The 17,945-nt window shown below is 43.5% G+C and overlaps 1 protein-coding gene across 4 annotated transcripts in view; it reads left to right on the forward strand.

The window, feature by feature from the left end:
* paqr3a (progestin and adipoQ receptor family member IIIa) overlaps window positions 1-17,945 on the forward strand; it is a 235,765-nt gene that overhangs the window by 186,338 nt on the left and 31,482 nt on the right. For 3 of the 4 annotated variants that reach the window (XM_015960224.3, XM_015960223.3, XM_015960225.3), the window contains exon 3: window positions 7,583-7,685. The exons of the other annotated variant lie outside the window; for it this stretch is intronic. In XM_015960224.3, the coding sequence (XP_015815710.1) occupies window positions 7,583-7,685 (103 nt within the window). The remainder of the gene's footprint in view (window positions 1-7,582; window positions 7,686-17,945) is intronic. 4 annotated transcript variants of the gene reach the window in all.

Genomic DNA, 17,945 nt, shown 5'->3' on the forward strand with positions numbered 1-17,945 from the left:
CCCTCTGGTGAAAGCTAAAGTTGGATTTAGTTTACTGTTGTAAACGTAAATTATAGTCTTATTGATATTAGTCAAAAATGTTTAAAAATGAAAAAGAACAGTTTTCTGATCATTAGTTCACGTGTCAGGCTTAAAGGATTAATCGTCTCTAGGCTGATGATGTCCCTGCACAAGGCTGCAGACTTCCATGACTAACATGGTTAGTCCTCCTATCAGAGAAAGGTAAATCATCTGTAGCTCAGTTGAGCTAACAGTGGGACCCAACGCCAACTGTGTGGGGGGTGAAACCATCACCACGGGGATGGGCCAATGCAGAGATGTCATGTCACCAGTGTGTGATGACTAATGAGACTTTAACTTTAATATTATAAAGGTCCGTGCTTAACTCTTGCTGTCAGTATGTTGTTTGGTGATTTGGGTCATATTGAGAACCCTTAAATGAGTTAAACCTCAGCCTGAACCCTGTGGGTCATAAACCTAGTGTATGTGGTGTTTTTATCAATCAATCAATCAATCAATCAATCAATCAATCAATCAATTTTATTTGTAGAGCACCTTCCACAACGTTATCAGAAGCCCAAGGTGCTGAACAGCATCATCATAAAAACATTCCCAGTACCTGGGCATAAAAGCAAGATAAAAACATAAAATCATAAAATAACAAGCAAACAATATTACAAATACAGAGAGATAACGGAATAAGACTAATCAATTAAAAACAAATGGTGGACAAAATAAGATCAAGCATCCTGGTCAAAAAGAAGAAGAATTAAAACCATAATGTCAGGGCAATTCAAAGAACCCTAGCGCTGAAAAGCAATCAAATAGAAATGAGTCTTTAGACGAGACTTAAAGACTGGAAGGGACGGTGCCTGCCTAATGCTCAATGGCAATTCATTCCACAGAGTTGGAGCCAAAACAGAAAATGCACTATAACCCCTCGATCAATATTTCGACCGGGGAACCACCAGAATACTAGGACTCAGGAGTTGTTTATGTGATTATCTTGTTTCTTTCTTTTTCTTATTTATTTTTGTCCTGATTTTGCCCTGTGCAGTTTTATAACAGAGTAAAAAAAATCATTAATCAACATTAAAAATCGTCTTAAATAATCAAGATCCCAATTTCAGTCAAAATAATTGTGGTTATCATTTTAGCCAGAATCGAACAGCCCTACCTTGACCTTCGTTTTTGATTAATACAGTCAGGCAGGATGTGGTGTACAGTGCTTTTATTGTGAAAACCAGATATGTGTGGGTTGGTTGTTGGGAAACTAGACTGCTGTAATGTGGCGTTAACAGTCATCCTCTCTCTGTGTGTGGTTTTAGCTAGCGTCATCCTCTAAGACCCTCGGGTACTCTCTCGCTTTTGGCCCCGTGTGTTTGTAAATGAAAAGTTGTTCTCAAACATTTTACCTAATTAAATAGATAAATATAAATATGTGTCACTCATGTCGCGTTGCAAACACAGGAGTCTTGAATACGACTGGAACGTTTTCCTTCAAGTTTTGGCACTGCTAACAACCGGCGTAGATTGTCTCATGTCACCAGCCCTGCCCTGAGATTGGGAGATTCAAATCCCAGCCGGGTCGTACCAAAGACATTGATTAAATGGGACCCATGGCCTTCCTGCTTGACACTCGGCATGAAGGGGTTGGACTGGTTGGTTAAATCACCAAATATTTCCTGAGGGCAGCCACTGCAGCAGCTCCCCACTTCCCAGGGGGTGGATCAGATGCAGAGGACAAATGCCACACAGTGTGTGACAACTAAAGGTACTTAAACTTAACCTGTAAGTTATGGCTGCAATGACTCGTCGACACTGTCGACAAATATCGACAATGGAAATAGTTGACAATGAATTTCATTGTTGGCGTTGTCGCCAGACGTGTTTTTTCTGACCGAGTGAGGCATCTCTCTTCATTCCGGGATTCCGGGAAGATGGCGGAGTGATCGGTTTAACTTTAGTGGGCTCTGACGCTTTTTTTGAAATTAACCTTCTTATGACTAGATATCAGTCAGGATAAACGGAACTACAAGCTACCGAGTTATATTCTATCGCTACACTTTAAGGTCCTCTCCTTCAGAGCTTCTTTTTGACGCTTTTTTTAACCGCTATTTCGCCTAACAGCATCATGGCTAACATTAGCAAAGACTACGGCTACCACCTAGTGGCTCTTCAGCAGGCATGCTAGGACGAAGATATTGAATTGATGGAGCAACAGCTCGACATACAGACAGATAAGTCACAAGCTGACTGCCATCACACACCTGTGAAAAGCCCAAATCCAAAGAAAATGAAGGGCAACCAGTCGCAGACGCAGAAGGAAGTTACTAACACAGTCCTTCTCGATGCTTTCCAAAAACTGATGTGTAAATTTGATACCCAATTCAATTCAATTTAAGTTTATTTATATAGCACCAAATCACGACAAGTCGTCTCAAGGCACTTCACATAATAAACATTCCAATTCAGGTCAGTTCATAAGCCAATCAGAAATAATGTTTCCTATATAAGGAACCCAGCACATTGCATCAAGTCACTGACTAGTGTCAGTGACTTTACAGCAATCCTCATACTAAGCAAGCATAAAGCGACAGTGGAGAGGAAAACTCCCTTTTAACAGGAAGAAACCTCCAGAGAATCCTGGCTCAGTATAAGCAGCCATCCTCCACGACTCACTGGGGATGGAGAAGACAGAGCTGGCACGCAGGCACACACGCGCACACGCACACACACACACACACACACACACACACACAGACAAAGTAATGTGTCTATAGTTATATTGTGATGTCTTAGTAAATACTCTATTTGGTGAGAGATAAACTTTATTGTATTTATCCTAGTGAATCTATAATTAAACTGATAAACTAGTAGTAGCACATCCAACGTCAAGGAAAGTAAAGTGTTATTATCAGGAGAGGGAGAAAGTTTTAGTGGTTAGCATCAGTGTGCTAGACGATGGCCCTCTCCATGAGGCCACCACAGCTCGGCAGAACATCGTTGTAGCTTCTTCTGGGGAGAAAAGCACTTGGAGAGAAAATAGTTAACAGCTGAAATTGCAGAAAATAATACAGTTAAAGAGCAGATTGTAGAAGAAAGTAGTAGAGTGTGAAAAGTGGTCAGTTATCCTCCAGCAGTCTAAGCCTATAGCAGCATAACTACAGAGATAACTCAGGATAATCTATCCTATTTAGATGGAGGCATGTTGGAGGCAGGGCAAGGGAGAGCCGTCTTTACCGACTGTACACTCCACCTCCCTCTACTCCCCCACTTGTCCAGATTTAGGCTAACATCAGAGTTTAACCATAGGCCCTATCAAATAAAAATGTTTTAAGCCTATTCTTAAAAGTAGACAAAGTGTCTGCCTCACGGACTAAGGCTGGGAGCTGGTTCCACAGGAGAGGAGCCTGATAACTAAAAGATCTGCCTCCCACCCTAATTTTAGATATTCTGGGAACCGCCAGTAGACCTGCAGTCTGAGAGCGAAGTGCCTGGTTAGGAACGTATGGAACAATCAAATCACTGATGTATGATGGAGCTTGATTATTAAGAGCTTCATATGTGAGAAGAAGGATCTTAAAATCTATTCTGAATTTAACAGGTAGCCAATGTAGTAGGGAAGCTAAGGCAGGAGAGATATGATCTCTCTTTTTAATTCTCATCAGAACTCTAGCTGCAGCACTTTGGACAAGCTGAAGACTTAACTACATTCTGTGGACTTCCTGAGAGTAATGAATTACAGTAATCCAGTCTTGATGTAATAAATGCATGAACTAGTTTTTCAGCATCACTCCTGGAAAGGATGCATCTAATCTTAGCAATATTCCAAAGGTGGAAACCTTTCCGTCCGCTCTCCCTCGGTTCTCTGTTTCAAGTCACACAAGTCCTGTTGAGTGTGTGTGTGTGTGTGTGTGTGTGTGTGTGTGTGTGTGTGTGTGTGTGTGTGTGTGTGTAATTCATGTCTAAACATAACGTACAGACTTGAATGACTGTTGTGGTCATGCTGTGGGCTTCTATAGATTTATGACTGAGTTCAAAACAGTTAAAAGTGAGTAAATCCTCTAACTGTTACGTGAATTCAAATTCTGTTTTCTTTTTTTTTATTCCTAGAGATTTTAGAATTTTTACACATTTTATGACTGATTTCGGTTCATTTTATACTTAAATTTTATGATACTAATCTCTAATTCCTTCTGTGGTGCATTCACATATCGGTTTGATTACTAACTTCTTTTCTATCTTATTCCTTTAAAGATACATTCATATATAAACAAATTTGCATTATGTTGATTACCACTGATTACTTTATTACATTACTTTTATGATTTCCTCCCATTTTAATTTTTACGATTTATGAGCTGCTGATACTTTAGCTCTTCCGTTTTTGATAACATTTTTGCTCTAAAGCTTTGACTTTCCCTCACACGTGTGTTTAAACACCCCTGATCTGCAGCTGTGTTGTTTTTGCTTATTTGATCAGAGACGATGATTAAAACCATACTTTTCTCTTGCTTTACTTCACTTCCCTGACGGCCCTAGTGTGTTTTATGTTCCCTGTACGTGCAACAGCGCTGGTGCACGTGTCTCTGTCTGTCTCACACACAGACACACACGCCAACAGTCTCACACACAGACACACACGCCAACAGCTCGGCTTTGTACAGCTGTCGACCCTCGGAGAGGCGTGCTGGGGACAGCGTGAGCCTCCAGTGCATCTATCATCACGCTGACAGCGCTGCCATCCCCACACACTGTTCAGAGTGAGATCTTCAGTATGGCTGCTTAGCAAATAATTGATGGGGTGCTTCCTGGTTTTTAAGGAGAGGAGCACGTAGACGGCAGGCCTGCCACGAGCACTTTTAGTGTGACACGTGAATCACTCTTTCATGACCCATAAAGCCATCTGGAATAACAAAGCACTGTCACGGGCTTGGGGCTTTAGTCCAACGTTCCAGAGGGCTACTGGTGGAGTTTCTGTAGTTTTAGGATTTTCTCTTTTTATTCATTCTTATTCCATTCATTAAAATTTTTGAAGGCAGATTTGTTGGAAGTAAAGTTCACATGGGCCGTTTCTCTGTATGCGTTCCCGTCTGAACTTGTGTACTCACACCCTTCCAAAGCGTCACCAACGATGGCCCAAGGACTGTTCCAATCCTAGGTACGTATCATGACAAGTGTGCTCAAAGTTCCCAGATGTGTTCTTACTCCATGAAGGATGCATCCTTCCGCAGACTTGGGACAGCACAGATTCCCATAATGCATTTTGTCACAAACCGTTAAACCCCGAACGGCAGAGTAGAAAGCTTGTGACTGTAATGTTTTATATTAATGTTTATGTATTTAGCAGACGCTTTTGTCCAAAGCGACTTACAAGTTATAATGGGCATGTTGCCCTTGAGGCTAACAACAACATTAACAACAACAACAAACTATTTCCAGTCAGTCGTAGGTGGCAGTGAGGCAGCATGATGAATCATGGAGAGGAGAGAACAAGGGCTGGACAGTAGAGAGGGGGACGGGTGCAGGGAGGGTGCTAGTTTAGAAGATGCTCTCTGAAGAGCAGGGTCTTCAGGAGTTTCTTGAAAGTCGAAAAGGAAGCCGCAGTTCTGGTAGTGCTTGGTAGGTCATTCCACATTTGTGAAACGATGCATGAGAAGAGTCTGGATTGTCCTGAGCGTGGTGCTAGCCGACGATCCTGTGATGACCGGAGCGGCCGGGCCGAGACGTAAGCCTTTGCAAGAGGATTCAGGTAGATGGGAGCCGTACCATCTCAGACTTTGTATGCTAGTGTTGGCAATTTGAATTTGATGTGTGCAGCTAGCGGTAGCCAGTGGAGCTCAATGAACAGAGGAGTGACGTTTGCTCTTTTTGGCTGATTGAAGACCAGACGCGCCGCTGCGTTCTGGACCATTTGAAGAGGTCTCACAGTCCAGCCTGGAAGACCAGTTAGAAGGGCATTGCAGTAATCGAGGCAGGAGATGACAGTAACAGTATCACACCAGAAATACAAATAAAGTAATATCAGTGTGGCAATACTAACCCTACGTTTTACAATGTTTGAAGGCATGAGGGAGAAAGGGGGCTTGTTGAGTGAGTGAGTGAGTGAGTGAGTGAGTCCGTTTAACCAACGACCTCCCGGACCCACATGAGGCTGGGGGAGGGTGGGGCAGAGCATCTATCTGCGTAAACATCCAGAGGGAGTTTGAGATTATTCAGCCTTCCAAGGCCAGCATGGGAAGCCAGATTACCGTAACAACAATTGTTTTACTGCAGGATGGCTTGTTGCTCCAACCTTAAGTTCTCTCAGTGGTCCCAAGCACAACTCCAAACAGCCGAATCTGGGTCAGTGTCACCAAGCCGTGCTGAGAACTTCTCCAGGTTGTTTTCCATTTAGCGTGCGAGTTCAGAAACCGCAGCCAGTCAGCTGGTCAGATCATCCGGCCTGAGATTTGGTCCGTGTAATGCCCGAGTCTGAGAACTACGGCTGAAAGTTGTGGTTTGCCTCGATCCAGGAATACAAGAGGAACCCTCTTGGCTAGACATCTGTATTGACAGAACATGGTGAGCTGTGAAGTGTGATGCCTGCAACGTCTGCGAGCTGTCTCTTCACTTCCTGTTATTGTCCAGCATGTCTGAATGGCGCCTGGATCCGACTGCACCTTCCCAGCAGATGGACTGCAAATATGGCCTCTGATTTATCTGGCCACTGATTAACTGTGAGAAAACAACACTACACCAAATGTGTCTGTGTGTGGTGGGTGGCGGCAGTGGGGAGGACAAGCTAATATATTCATGAAAATGTATTCATAAAAAATGATAATTGTGATCTAAACCCCTACAGTGGCTCGGAGGATGAGTCGATAAAATCAGGCGAAAATGACAGGCGCCTGTTATATGGACAGCACTTGTAAGAACAGATGTGGGGGCAGAGGGTTGGACATGCACGCACTTGATTGATCACACTGAAGTGGGTGAGTGTTAAAATGTTACGCAACAAGCTTTCACCGTTTGCTTCCTTCTCACTGCTTCTTTGTGCTCCATCATTTGGTTTGGATCTAATTTCGGGATCTTTTAGCATTATCTGCCTGGAATCGTGCAAGACTTCCCAAGTCCACTTATACCGCAGCTGCAGCTTCGCTTCGTCCCCATGAAGAGAGGACATTTGACTAGTCAGACTTCAGCTCCCTGGTTTGGGTGTTTAGCAGAGAGCTTGACTGAACTCAGACATAGATGAATGTCAGCCATTATCTCGGGTGGCCATTTGTGCTGGTATTTGACTCGCTAATGATCGTCTTCCAGGCGGGGTAATCAGCTTCAGTGCAGACACACACATTCAGATTCAGACTTGGGGCTAATTTGTCCTTCTAGTTTATCAGCTCACCATAACAATGGGTTTGACCACAAACTGCCACATAAAGTTTGGGTTTGGTTTCTGTCGGCCTCCTCCAGAGACGTCAGACCACTGTTTCTGTGAGCGGTTCATGTTTGACTTCCTTCCCATACTCATGACTGGAATCACGTTTATGATCGGGTTCTTCTGTTCAGACATTTGATTTTGTTTTTGCCTTTTTATCAGATGCAAGCTGGATCAAGATCAGGAAACGAGCCCAAAGCCCAACAGTCCCTCCTCCTAAAACCATCGGACCGTGGTGGGCGGGGCCAAATAGCTAAGCTGCCAGGTTGGTCACACCTTCTGGGAAAACCACCTACTAAAGACACCTGGTGATTAAAAGCATAATTCTTTTTATGTAAATCGTGTCAGAGACCTGCATACATATACGCTGCTGGTGTCTATAGATCCTGATTGTGTTACATAAATACGGACAAGAGATCAGTGATTATTAAATCCTTCATTTAACCAGAATAAGTCTGACCTAAAGACAAACTGTGAGTAAACCCAAACAATCACACCATCCCCCCTGTCAGAATGATGCTTTTGGTTACTTAAACACTTAAAAATCATCAAAAGCAGCCAAATGCGGCACCTTTAGGTCATTCTTTGGTTCTTTCTGTCCACATAATCCTAAATTGTAAAGCTTTATAAAATAGTATCTGTCTTGAAGACATAAAAAATTGGATGACTAAAAACTTTCTGCTTTTAATTCAAGATAAGAATGAAGTTCTCATCTTTGGACCTGAAATCCAGAAAAGGAAACTGCTTAGTCAATCACCTGACCTGAACGGCTTTAAATTAGTCTCTGAGAACAAAGTAAGGAACCTTGGTGTTATCTTTGACCAGGACATGTTGTTCAAATCCCACGTTAAATAGGTTTGTAGGATTTCCTTCTTCCACCTTTGGAACATTGCTGATCGGTAAAGCCCTTCGCTGCCAGTGTTTTTCAGTGTTTTCACTGTGAGTCACATAACGTTGCACGCTAGGATGATGTTGACGCCAAAACAACCAAAACAAAGCGGAGACTTACATCAGGAAGAATCTGCGCGTTTCAAGCGTTATCCGTTCTTTCATAATCCGTTGTTGGATTGTGATCGGCAGAAGCTTTTCTGGTTCGCGCCTCACTTTTTTTACAGCAGCGGTCCAAAACGATCTCCTAACACATGGATGTTCTGCTTCCTGATCACGTGACGTGTGACGTATGCGGGTGAAGGTCGGCTTTAGAGCTGAGATGTTTGTTCTCACAGTGCAGGGGCTCGTCCAATGCCCACACAGTAAAAAAAATGCAAATGACAACTTTAGTCTGGACCCTTCTCCAATAGATTAGACACTATTGGATTACGTACTATAGATGATAGCAACTCTGTAATGCTTATACTATAAGAGGCTCTTTGTCTGTCTTTGGGTGTACGGCGCTTCTGCATTTTTTCTGGAAACTGGAAATGATTAAAATGGATCTGGTCAGTTGGTCTCTCAACGCGATTGACAAATTTTTTTCAACAATGAGAACGGGAGAAGGGGCTCCCGGTTGCCCCTCTGGGACAGAGCCAGCTGGGCATATCATGGACTCCTGGAAACAGTGGAACCTGATCTGCTTATCTCAACTGTCTGTAGAGGATTCTGAAGACGTCTGGATATTCGTGGTGTTGGTGTCAGGTTTCGTGCTGTTTGGCCTGAGCGGTTACCTGGCTTACCGGAAAATTAATGAGCTGTCGAGGAATATTGGCTCAATCCCGGAGCTCAGGGATGGATTACACTGCGCTGTGAATGCACAAACTCATATAATTGTCGAGATGAGTCATAAGCTTGGAACGTTGGCTGAGATTCAGACTCTGGCATAGAAGGTTGATGTCATCAAGGATGGAGTTGACGGATCAGCACTGATTGGAATAGATTAATCTACACCATTATTGGATTCAGAGGGGTTGGAGATCAACATAACTTTAAGACAGAGAGGAAATTATCTCTGTCTGGACCCAAAACAAGTTTTTATCTGAATCTGGTGCCCTTGAGCCTGTGAGGCTGAAGCGATAACTCCCCCTCAGAAGAAATGTGGAATGCTGCTGTCACCATGGCAACTTTGTCTCCCTATCCCAGCCTGGGCGGGACTGCGACCGGTGCAACGTCCTCCCTCCCCTGTCCAAACGGAGGTGACGAGCGCTGCTCATCGCGGCTGCACGCACTGATGTTTGGAGAGTCCCCAACCCTACCACCCCACCTAGTGGATACTTATGTTGTGTAATGTCTGTTGCATTTCTCTCTGAGGTGTTTTTTGCAGAGCAAAGCTGCCCTCCCTGTGGAGGATAACTCTGAAGTGACTTTTTTTCCTCCACCTGACTCAATCCTCATATAAACCCTCTGATCACTATTAAAGTAGAGTGACTCGGGTTGCGAATGACCACAGTCACCAATTCTTGTCATGTGTCTATGCCTATGTATGTCTGATCTCAGAATTGTGTGTACTGAAACACTAATTTCCCTCTGGGATTAATAGTATCTTTGATTTGAATTGAATTGAAAAGGAAGTTTTCCTTTCCACTGTTGCTGCATGCTTGCTTAGTATGAGGATTGCTGTAAAGACTCAGACACTAGTCAGTGACTCAATGCAACCTGCTGGATTCCTTCTAGAGGAAACTTGTTACTGATTGGCTTAATGACCTGACCTGTATTGGAATGTTTACTGTGTGAAGGTCCTTGAGACGACTCTGGTCCTGATTTGGCGCTTTAGAAATAAACTGAGTAGAGTTGTGAGTTCCTGCAGCTGAGTTCTTACACATCAGAGATGAATCAGTTGATATGAATATTTAAAATAAAGTCTTTGCATTAATAAACTGGCTCTTTGCAGATGGAATAAATTAATTATGTTGATGGGATTAGATTACATTATGGATTTATTATGAAAAAGTTTCATTAGCTTTGCTGTAATGGAATCAGGTTTGAGGTGATAGCTGTTGGAAACATTTGGCGACTTTTTGAACGATTGAAGTTTCGTAACTGAACAAATTTAGAGTTACGACAGAAAAATTTTCATCTGCTGTAGTTCACCAGTCAGTCGTGTAGAAAATATCCCTCTTTCCTCCTTACCACCGACAGTCATCACATCTACTCAGACCTGTTCCTGCTCTTCCTGACACAATTCCTGACTTTTAGGATCTTGTTTGCTGAGACCTTCATAAAACTGTCCCTGTGTCTCATCAAGCATCCCCTCCTCCTCTGACTGATACTGGCTCATCATACTTAATCTAGGGTGAAATTTCTGAGTCTGTGCTAAATGACTTGCAGCCTGCTGCAGAGAGGAGATATTTATTTTTCTCAGGGCTAATGACCTGTCCCCGGGACCCTCCCACTGATGGTTATTTACTAGGGCCCAGATGCTTGGGCTCAAAATGAGTGGTAATGTCAGCAGGCGTCATCCTTTATCCAGGAGCTCCTGATTGAATCCGAGTGATCCCATTGACATTGACTCTGTGACTTTTAAGGCTATTACCTTCCACCGCCCACCATGATCACCTCATCATCTCCTCTGTGCTGACAGTTGATTAGCAACAAATTACTGACAGGAGAAGGCTGCGAACCTCTGTGTGTGTGTGTGTGTGTGTGTGTGTGTGTGTGTGTGTGTGTGTGTGTGTGTGTGTGTGTGTGTGTGTGTGTGTGTGTGTGTGTGTGTGTGTGTGTGTGTGTGTGTGTGTGTGTGTGTGTGTGTGTGTGTGTGTGCGCACTCTGCTGGGATCTGGGCTCTGATGAAACCAGCAGCTTCTTTATTCTCTGACTGATTCATGAAGAGCCACTGAGATCGGGTTTCTAGATATCAGAGAGTTCCGCTGGGAAAATTAATCTATCCTAATGTTGATGTTGTCAGCTTAAAATCCTCAAATCAGAATGAAAATAGATAAAATGGTTCATCTTGATCTTTGTCAGCCAAACATCTGCTGAACCACTGGATGGATTTCATCAAACTCTCAGAAAGTCTTCCTAAATCAACAGTTCAAGATGGCTGCCACAGTCAGCTGACCTCGGAGTCCACAGACATGTGCAGAGCTCGGGTAGTTTTATAGTTTCATATAGAAGCTGGAGATGATCGAGCTTGCTACATGCTAGCAGTAGCATTAGCCAGCCTGCCTGTAGTTCAACTCTTGATCCCAAACATCCGACCGTTTCTGCCTTTTCCAGTGGTTTGTGTCTTGGCTGGTTTCTCCGTTTTCCTCCACAGCACCGACATTACCACGTTGTGCACTAGTAAATTGTGTTCGGGCTGTGTGAAAATGATTTGATGAATGAAGCATTTGGTGATTCGTTTCAGCCCTAATCTGAGTTTTCAGACTCATGTTTTGTTTTGGGATTGTCTCCCGGTCGGTAACAAGATGGCACCTTTGCTTGGGAGCAGGAATCCAGGTGAGAATAAGACTTCTCTCAAAGCATGATTTATCTAGTAAACATCGGCGTGATCTTCTAGCTTCTTGTCCTTTGTTTGGCAACTTGAACGCCACTTCCGCATTCCCGCCAGGCCGCATTGCGGGTCGGTTTAGTTTTTTAAGGTCGGTTTATCCTCATTCGTCAGTGGTTTCTCCTCCTGTTCCCTCCATAAGTGGTTTTTAGAAACACCGTGGATATAACCCTGCTAATTTACGTCCACTAACTCCAGCTGTTTCTGTAGTTCCTGATTCCTCCACCTCACTCAGCATGGCTCTATTAAATACCCGCTATGTTAACGAGTCCTTCCTGCTCAGTGATCTAATTCTCTCTAAAAAACTGGATTTTCTGTTTCTGACTGAAGTTTGGCAGCAAACATCTGATTATTCTGGTCTGATTGAACTCTGCCTGAGTGGTTATTCTTTTCTTAGCCAGCCCCGGCGTTCTGGTCGTGGTGGAGGCCTAGCTGTTGTTTTCAGAGACCATCTTCCATGTAGCTCTACAACCTCTGGTCATTTTGCTTCCTTTGAACTGCAGCTGATTAAAGTCGGGCGTAAGGACCCGTTCTACTGTGCTGTGGTCTATCGTCCACCTGGTCCAAACAGTTCTTTCCTTCAGGAGTTAAGTGACTTTCTACCCTCCACTGTGAAGCTGTCCAGACTGGTGATTGCTGGTGACTTAAACATCAACGTTAATGATCCCTTTGATCGCTTTGCCATGAATTTCTCCAGCCTTATGGACTCCCTCAGCTTTACCCAGCATGCTTCTGGCCCCACACACACCAGGGGACACACTCTAGACCTTGTTTTTACCCTGAGTCTAAATGCTGACAGTGTTTGTCCTGAGGATGTTTATATTTCAGATCACCATTGCATTTTCTTCAACTTGTCAGTTTCTGCGTCCTCACCTCCTGCTCGCCATATGGTTAGTTCTCGTTTTCTTAATGAGAGCACAGCTAGCAATTTTTCTGCTGCATTTGATCCACCCTGTTCTTCTGATAACGACCCAGATTCCTTAACTTCTCAGTTTAACGAGCACTGCCTCTCTATTCTGGACAATAACTGTCCTGTCAGAACCAGATCAGTTCGTGCAGTGAACCCTACTCCCTGGTTTAATGACAACCTTCGCAGCCTTACCCCAAAATTCCACTATCTCCGCTCCGCCCCAGCCCTCCGCTGCCGCTTGCTTACGAACTCAAATTATACTGTACCCGCTCTACAACGGCTCCGCTCCGGTGCGGAGACCTGAGGTGCTCAAACAGGCATGCGCGGGATTTTCGAGATCTTGCGATACAGTCCGAGCAATTAATGCCGAAGTTAGATCCAAACACCCGTTGTGTGGGAAAAGCATCAAAATGAACTGTTTAATCTGCCTATCATTTGTGTTGAGAGATCAGCAGTGTTTGGATCAACAGGGGCTGACTACTTTGATAGTAGAAACTGTATTTATGGCTTATTTTTGTGCATTTAAAGTTCAACCGCCATTGATAGTTGTTAAAAGTTGTTAAACCTGTGCATATGAAAGAAAAAAACGCTTTTTGTTTATCGATTTATTGTGAATTAACGGAAGCTGTGCTTGCTCCCTTTCCTGTTGGGCGGTTGTGATTTCTGTCCTTTGACTGCAGAGTTGCTCTGGCATCCGGCAAAAATAGAATCGATCCTATTTTTGCCGGATGGCGGAACGGCGCACTGCGCGGAGACAGTGGAATTCTGGCGTTAAGCGCCAATGCAGAAGAATTGAGCACTTGTGGAAGAAAACCCATCTCCACGTCCATCTGCTGCACCTAAAGGATCTTCTGACATCATTTAACTCTGCAGTCAGAGACGCGAGGGTTTCCTATTTTTCCAACCTGGTGTTCCAGAGCAAAGGGAACCCCAAGGTGCTGTTTAACACCATCAGCAGCATCGTCTCTCCTGCCTCTGCTACAGCCTCCATCCACTCTGTTGCAGACTGTGAGAACTTTCTGTCTTTCTTTGTGGACAAAGTCAATAAGGTTAGATCTAGCATCTCTCCTTCAGCCTTATCGCTGCCTCTCTCGACTCCAACCAGGCCCATCATCCTAGATAGCTTTGCTCCTGTTTCTTTGCCTGAGTTAACCAAACTAGTTAACTCTATGAAGACCTCTGCATGCCCCCTCCACACCTTACCCTCATCTTTGTTTAAAAGTGCTTTTCAGTCCATCAGTCCCAGCGTGCTCTCTATAATTAATGCTTCTTTGGTTTCTGGTCAGGTCCCTGCTTACTTTAAGAACACTGTAATCCACCCACTTCTTAAAAACCAAGTCTTGACCCCTCTCTCCATAGCGGCTTCAGACCCATCTCTAAACTTCCGTTCATCTCCAAGATCTTGGAAAAGGTTGTGGCTAAACAACTCACAGCTGCCCTTGATGAACATACCATCTATGATTGCTTATAGTCAGGTTTTCGTAGAGCTCATTCTACTGAAACAGCTCTTCTTAGGGTCTCTAATGACCTTCTGACACACAGTGATGCAGGGGACTGTTCTGTTCTGGTCCTGCTGGACCTGACTGCAGCCTTTGACACTGTTGACCATCACCTGCTACTGGAGAGGCTGAGGGACTGGGTAGGCCTATCAGGAACTGCTCTGGAGTGGTTCTCCTCTAATCTTCCTGAGCACTCTTTTTCTGTGGTCGTGTCCAAGTTTAGGTCCTCCACAACCTCCCTTACCCATGGTGTCCCACAAGGTTCTGTGCTGGGCCTCTGCTCTTCCTCCTATCTGCTTCCTCTTCAGCACATCCTGAGCTCCTTCAAATGAATCTCCTACCATCTTTATGCAGATGACATCCAACTGTACATCTCCTTTAAGCCCCATGAGATGTCTAAGCTGCAGCTGTTACACACCTGCTTAGACTCTATCAAAACCTGGATGGCTGGGAGCTTTCTACAGCTGAATGAAGATAAGACTGAGATCCTCATCTGTGCCCCAGACAAGCTGGTTCCTAAAGTCAGAGACTCTCTTGGTCAGCTTGCTTCTCACACCAAACCTTTCGTCAGGAATCTTGGCATGACCTTTGACCCAGCTCTCACCCTGGATTCTCATGTTGTCGCGTGCCTGTCCCATTTACCGGTTCCTTTAGAACTTATGAGACGGTGCATCTATCAGGGTTCGGGGGGATATCGGCGAGTTTTATCGTATTAAATCCGGGTTTGGACCACCTAATTAGAATCTTGTCTTTTATTTTAAAGGTGAAATGACTTGTACGAATAGCAATCCTCAGAGTATTCCACTTCTTTTAAACTCGTTACCTTTTGGTTAAGATACTAGAGAGAAGTCTGGAGGCAAGCCACGCCTCTCAGCCATTTTTTGGGTTATCCGGAATTAATTGCGCCTCTAACAGCTTATGTGGGAGGTTGGTAACTATAAAATGATTTATGCTAGTTGATCAGGCTATCATAAGTTTATCAATTTATTTATTAATCCAACCACTCCAGCTGTTAGAGACTTTTTCAACCTGCAATCAGAGCCAAAATAACCTCTAATAATCTGTTTTTATCGCCCTTAAGACAACTCGTTACTCGCAAGGAGGGGGGAGTTAAAACGCCCCTTATCTTAAGGTTTCTTTATATTATTTTATTATAAACTGCAAAGTAAGTCCTGATAATTCAGAGACCTGTGATCGACATGCTTACCTCTGTGCAATTTATGGCCAGGGCCCCAAACGTGAAGCTTTAGAGAAAACCTGAAAGAATCAGGATTATGTTTCTTTTTCAAAAAAGGTTTATTACAAAATCAAAAATACAAAAATGGGTAAATAAAAAACAACTGCTATCCCCCAAGGAGGAATTAGTTCAAAATGATTAAATAAGAGTTAGTTTACACTAGCTCCTGTCTTCTCAGAATCTCCCCAAAACTCTTTCTCTCTCTCTCTCGAATCCCCCAAGAGTCTCTTCTGTCATCCCCCATCCAGGTTTGGACGGGGGATGACCCCTCCAAATCTGCTCTGTCTCTTCTTGTCGCCTGCCCCAGCTCTCTCTCAATCTGCCTCTGCTGTTCAGAGCTGTTCTTATATACCCTTCCTGGGCCAGCTTAAGGTCATGGGGTCATTTACCAGACACACACTTTGTAGCTCAACACAAGACATTTGGTATCATGCAGCATTCTTCTTAACACAGGTCATTACAAGCAGTACTCTACATAAGGGCACAGGTCATTACATCATCTTTTGCAGCAAATTGTAGATCTTCCTTCAGCATTCCTGAGATGGCTCCTGGATCCGATGGGCTTGTCTTCACTCTGTTCTCCTCCAATCCCATCTTTCCTAAGCCAGGGGTGGGGCAAAGAGGTTGGGTCAGTCTCCTGACCTTTCACCCAGTTCTGTCCTCTTGTCCCTGTGACCCTTGTGTGACCCTTGTTTCTGACCACAGTTTTTTTTTTTTGACCTGCAGCCCAGCTCCTGTCGGCTGGCTGATTTTGCTCGCACAAGCCAGTCCATTGTGGCTCACCTTTTGACCCCGTACTTGCCACTGTCTTTGGCATGTGGGGACTCGCAACAATGTCAGTTCTCTTGTTCGCTCTTCCTTCTTCCATCTCAGGAACATTGCTAAGCTGAGTCCCATTCTGTGCTGCTCTGAACTTGAGACAGTTATCCACACCTTCATCTCCTCATGCTTAGACTACTGTAACTCTCTTTTCACGTGTCTGAGCAGAACCTCCCTGTACCGTCTACAGGTGGTTCAGAATGCCTGTGTTCGGCTTCTGACGAAGTCCTCCAAACACACCCACTTCTCCTCCAGCTTCACTGGCTGCCAGTCAACTTCATGGTTCATTTCAATATCCTGGTTCTGGTCTATTGGGCCTTACATGGACAAGCACCATCTGAAATTGGTGATCTTCTTAGTCCCTACACCCCCAGCAGGTCGCTGAGGTCCAGTGATCAAAGCCTACTGGTTGTGCAGCGCACCAGGCTAAAGACCAAAGGTGTCAGATCATTTGTGTGGCTCCCAGACTCTGGATTTCTCTCCCACGAGCCTGAGATCAGTGGACTCAGTGGTCTCCTTCAAAAAGCAGCTGAAGACTCACTTGTTCAAGCTGGCTTTTGTATGACCTTCTTCACCACTCTCTCTTTGTTCTGCTCTCCCCCCTATTCCACCTTCCTCAGGATCCACTGATTTCCCTCTTTCCTACTCACTCTCTCTATTTCTTAACATTTTTAATCACAATTGTCTATTTTTGCTCATTTTAAATATATTTTTAATCATTTTCTAAATTCTTTTTTATATTTTTTACATTTTTTTTGTGAAGCGCCTCATGGTTTTTATGATGAGGCGCTATAGAAATGATATCTTCTTCTTCTTCTTCGCTCCAAAGGTCTTTGAAGTGCTTCTGAAATACCTCACACTAGATCTTCTTTAGGTGAAATATTCCATTTGTGAAGTTTTAAACAGCAAAAGGAAGAAAAGATGAAGGATCTGATTTCAGAAAAAAGACTATTTCATTTATTTTTGCTTTATTCGTAAAACAAAAATATTAAAACATGTGACCACACCGCCAGCTGGGAATGTTGACATTTTCACTGTAATAGTAATTTCCTACCATAATGATTGTGTTTAAGTTTACACTGGTGGAAAAATCTTAGCATTGAAATGATAAGGGCTGCTTTAAAATAGGGATGTCCCGATCAGGTTTTTTTTGCCCTAGAGTCCGAGTCATTTGATTTTGAGAATCCGCCGATACCGAGTCCCGATCCGATATTTTCGATACATAAAAAAAAGAAAAGGAAGAAACAGTTCCAGAATGTTCCTTATTTTTTATTTAATTACTTTTTTATTTTAATATTTAACAACAGATCACTTCTGTGAGGTAGCTTGGACAATCAAGTAATAAACAACATAAATTCTTCACTTTTGGACTTTATTGCAAATATAAAAAGTCTAATATAAAAACAGATAGCATTTCAACTTAAAATACCTGGCAGGGGTCTATTTTGCCTCGGCCCCCAAAATGCTTAGATACGTCCCTGGGCATGGGATGGAGTTTTGAAGATTATCTGAGTTGTATCAACTATATAAATACTACATGCTGATAAATTATTGCTTTATACTGGTACAAACGTGTAGTGGGATCAATCTACCTACATTTAATTTTTTGAAGAACTTTGTTTTGTTTGCTTGGTTTT

This window comes from Nothobranchius furzeri, chromosome 10, assembly GCF_043380555.1.
Source record: "Nothobranchius furzeri strain GRZ-AD chromosome 10, NfurGRZ-RIMD1, whole genome shotgun sequence".
NCBI lineage: Eukaryota > Metazoa > Chordata > Actinopteri > Cyprinodontiformes > Nothobranchiidae > Nothobranchius > Nothobranchius furzeri.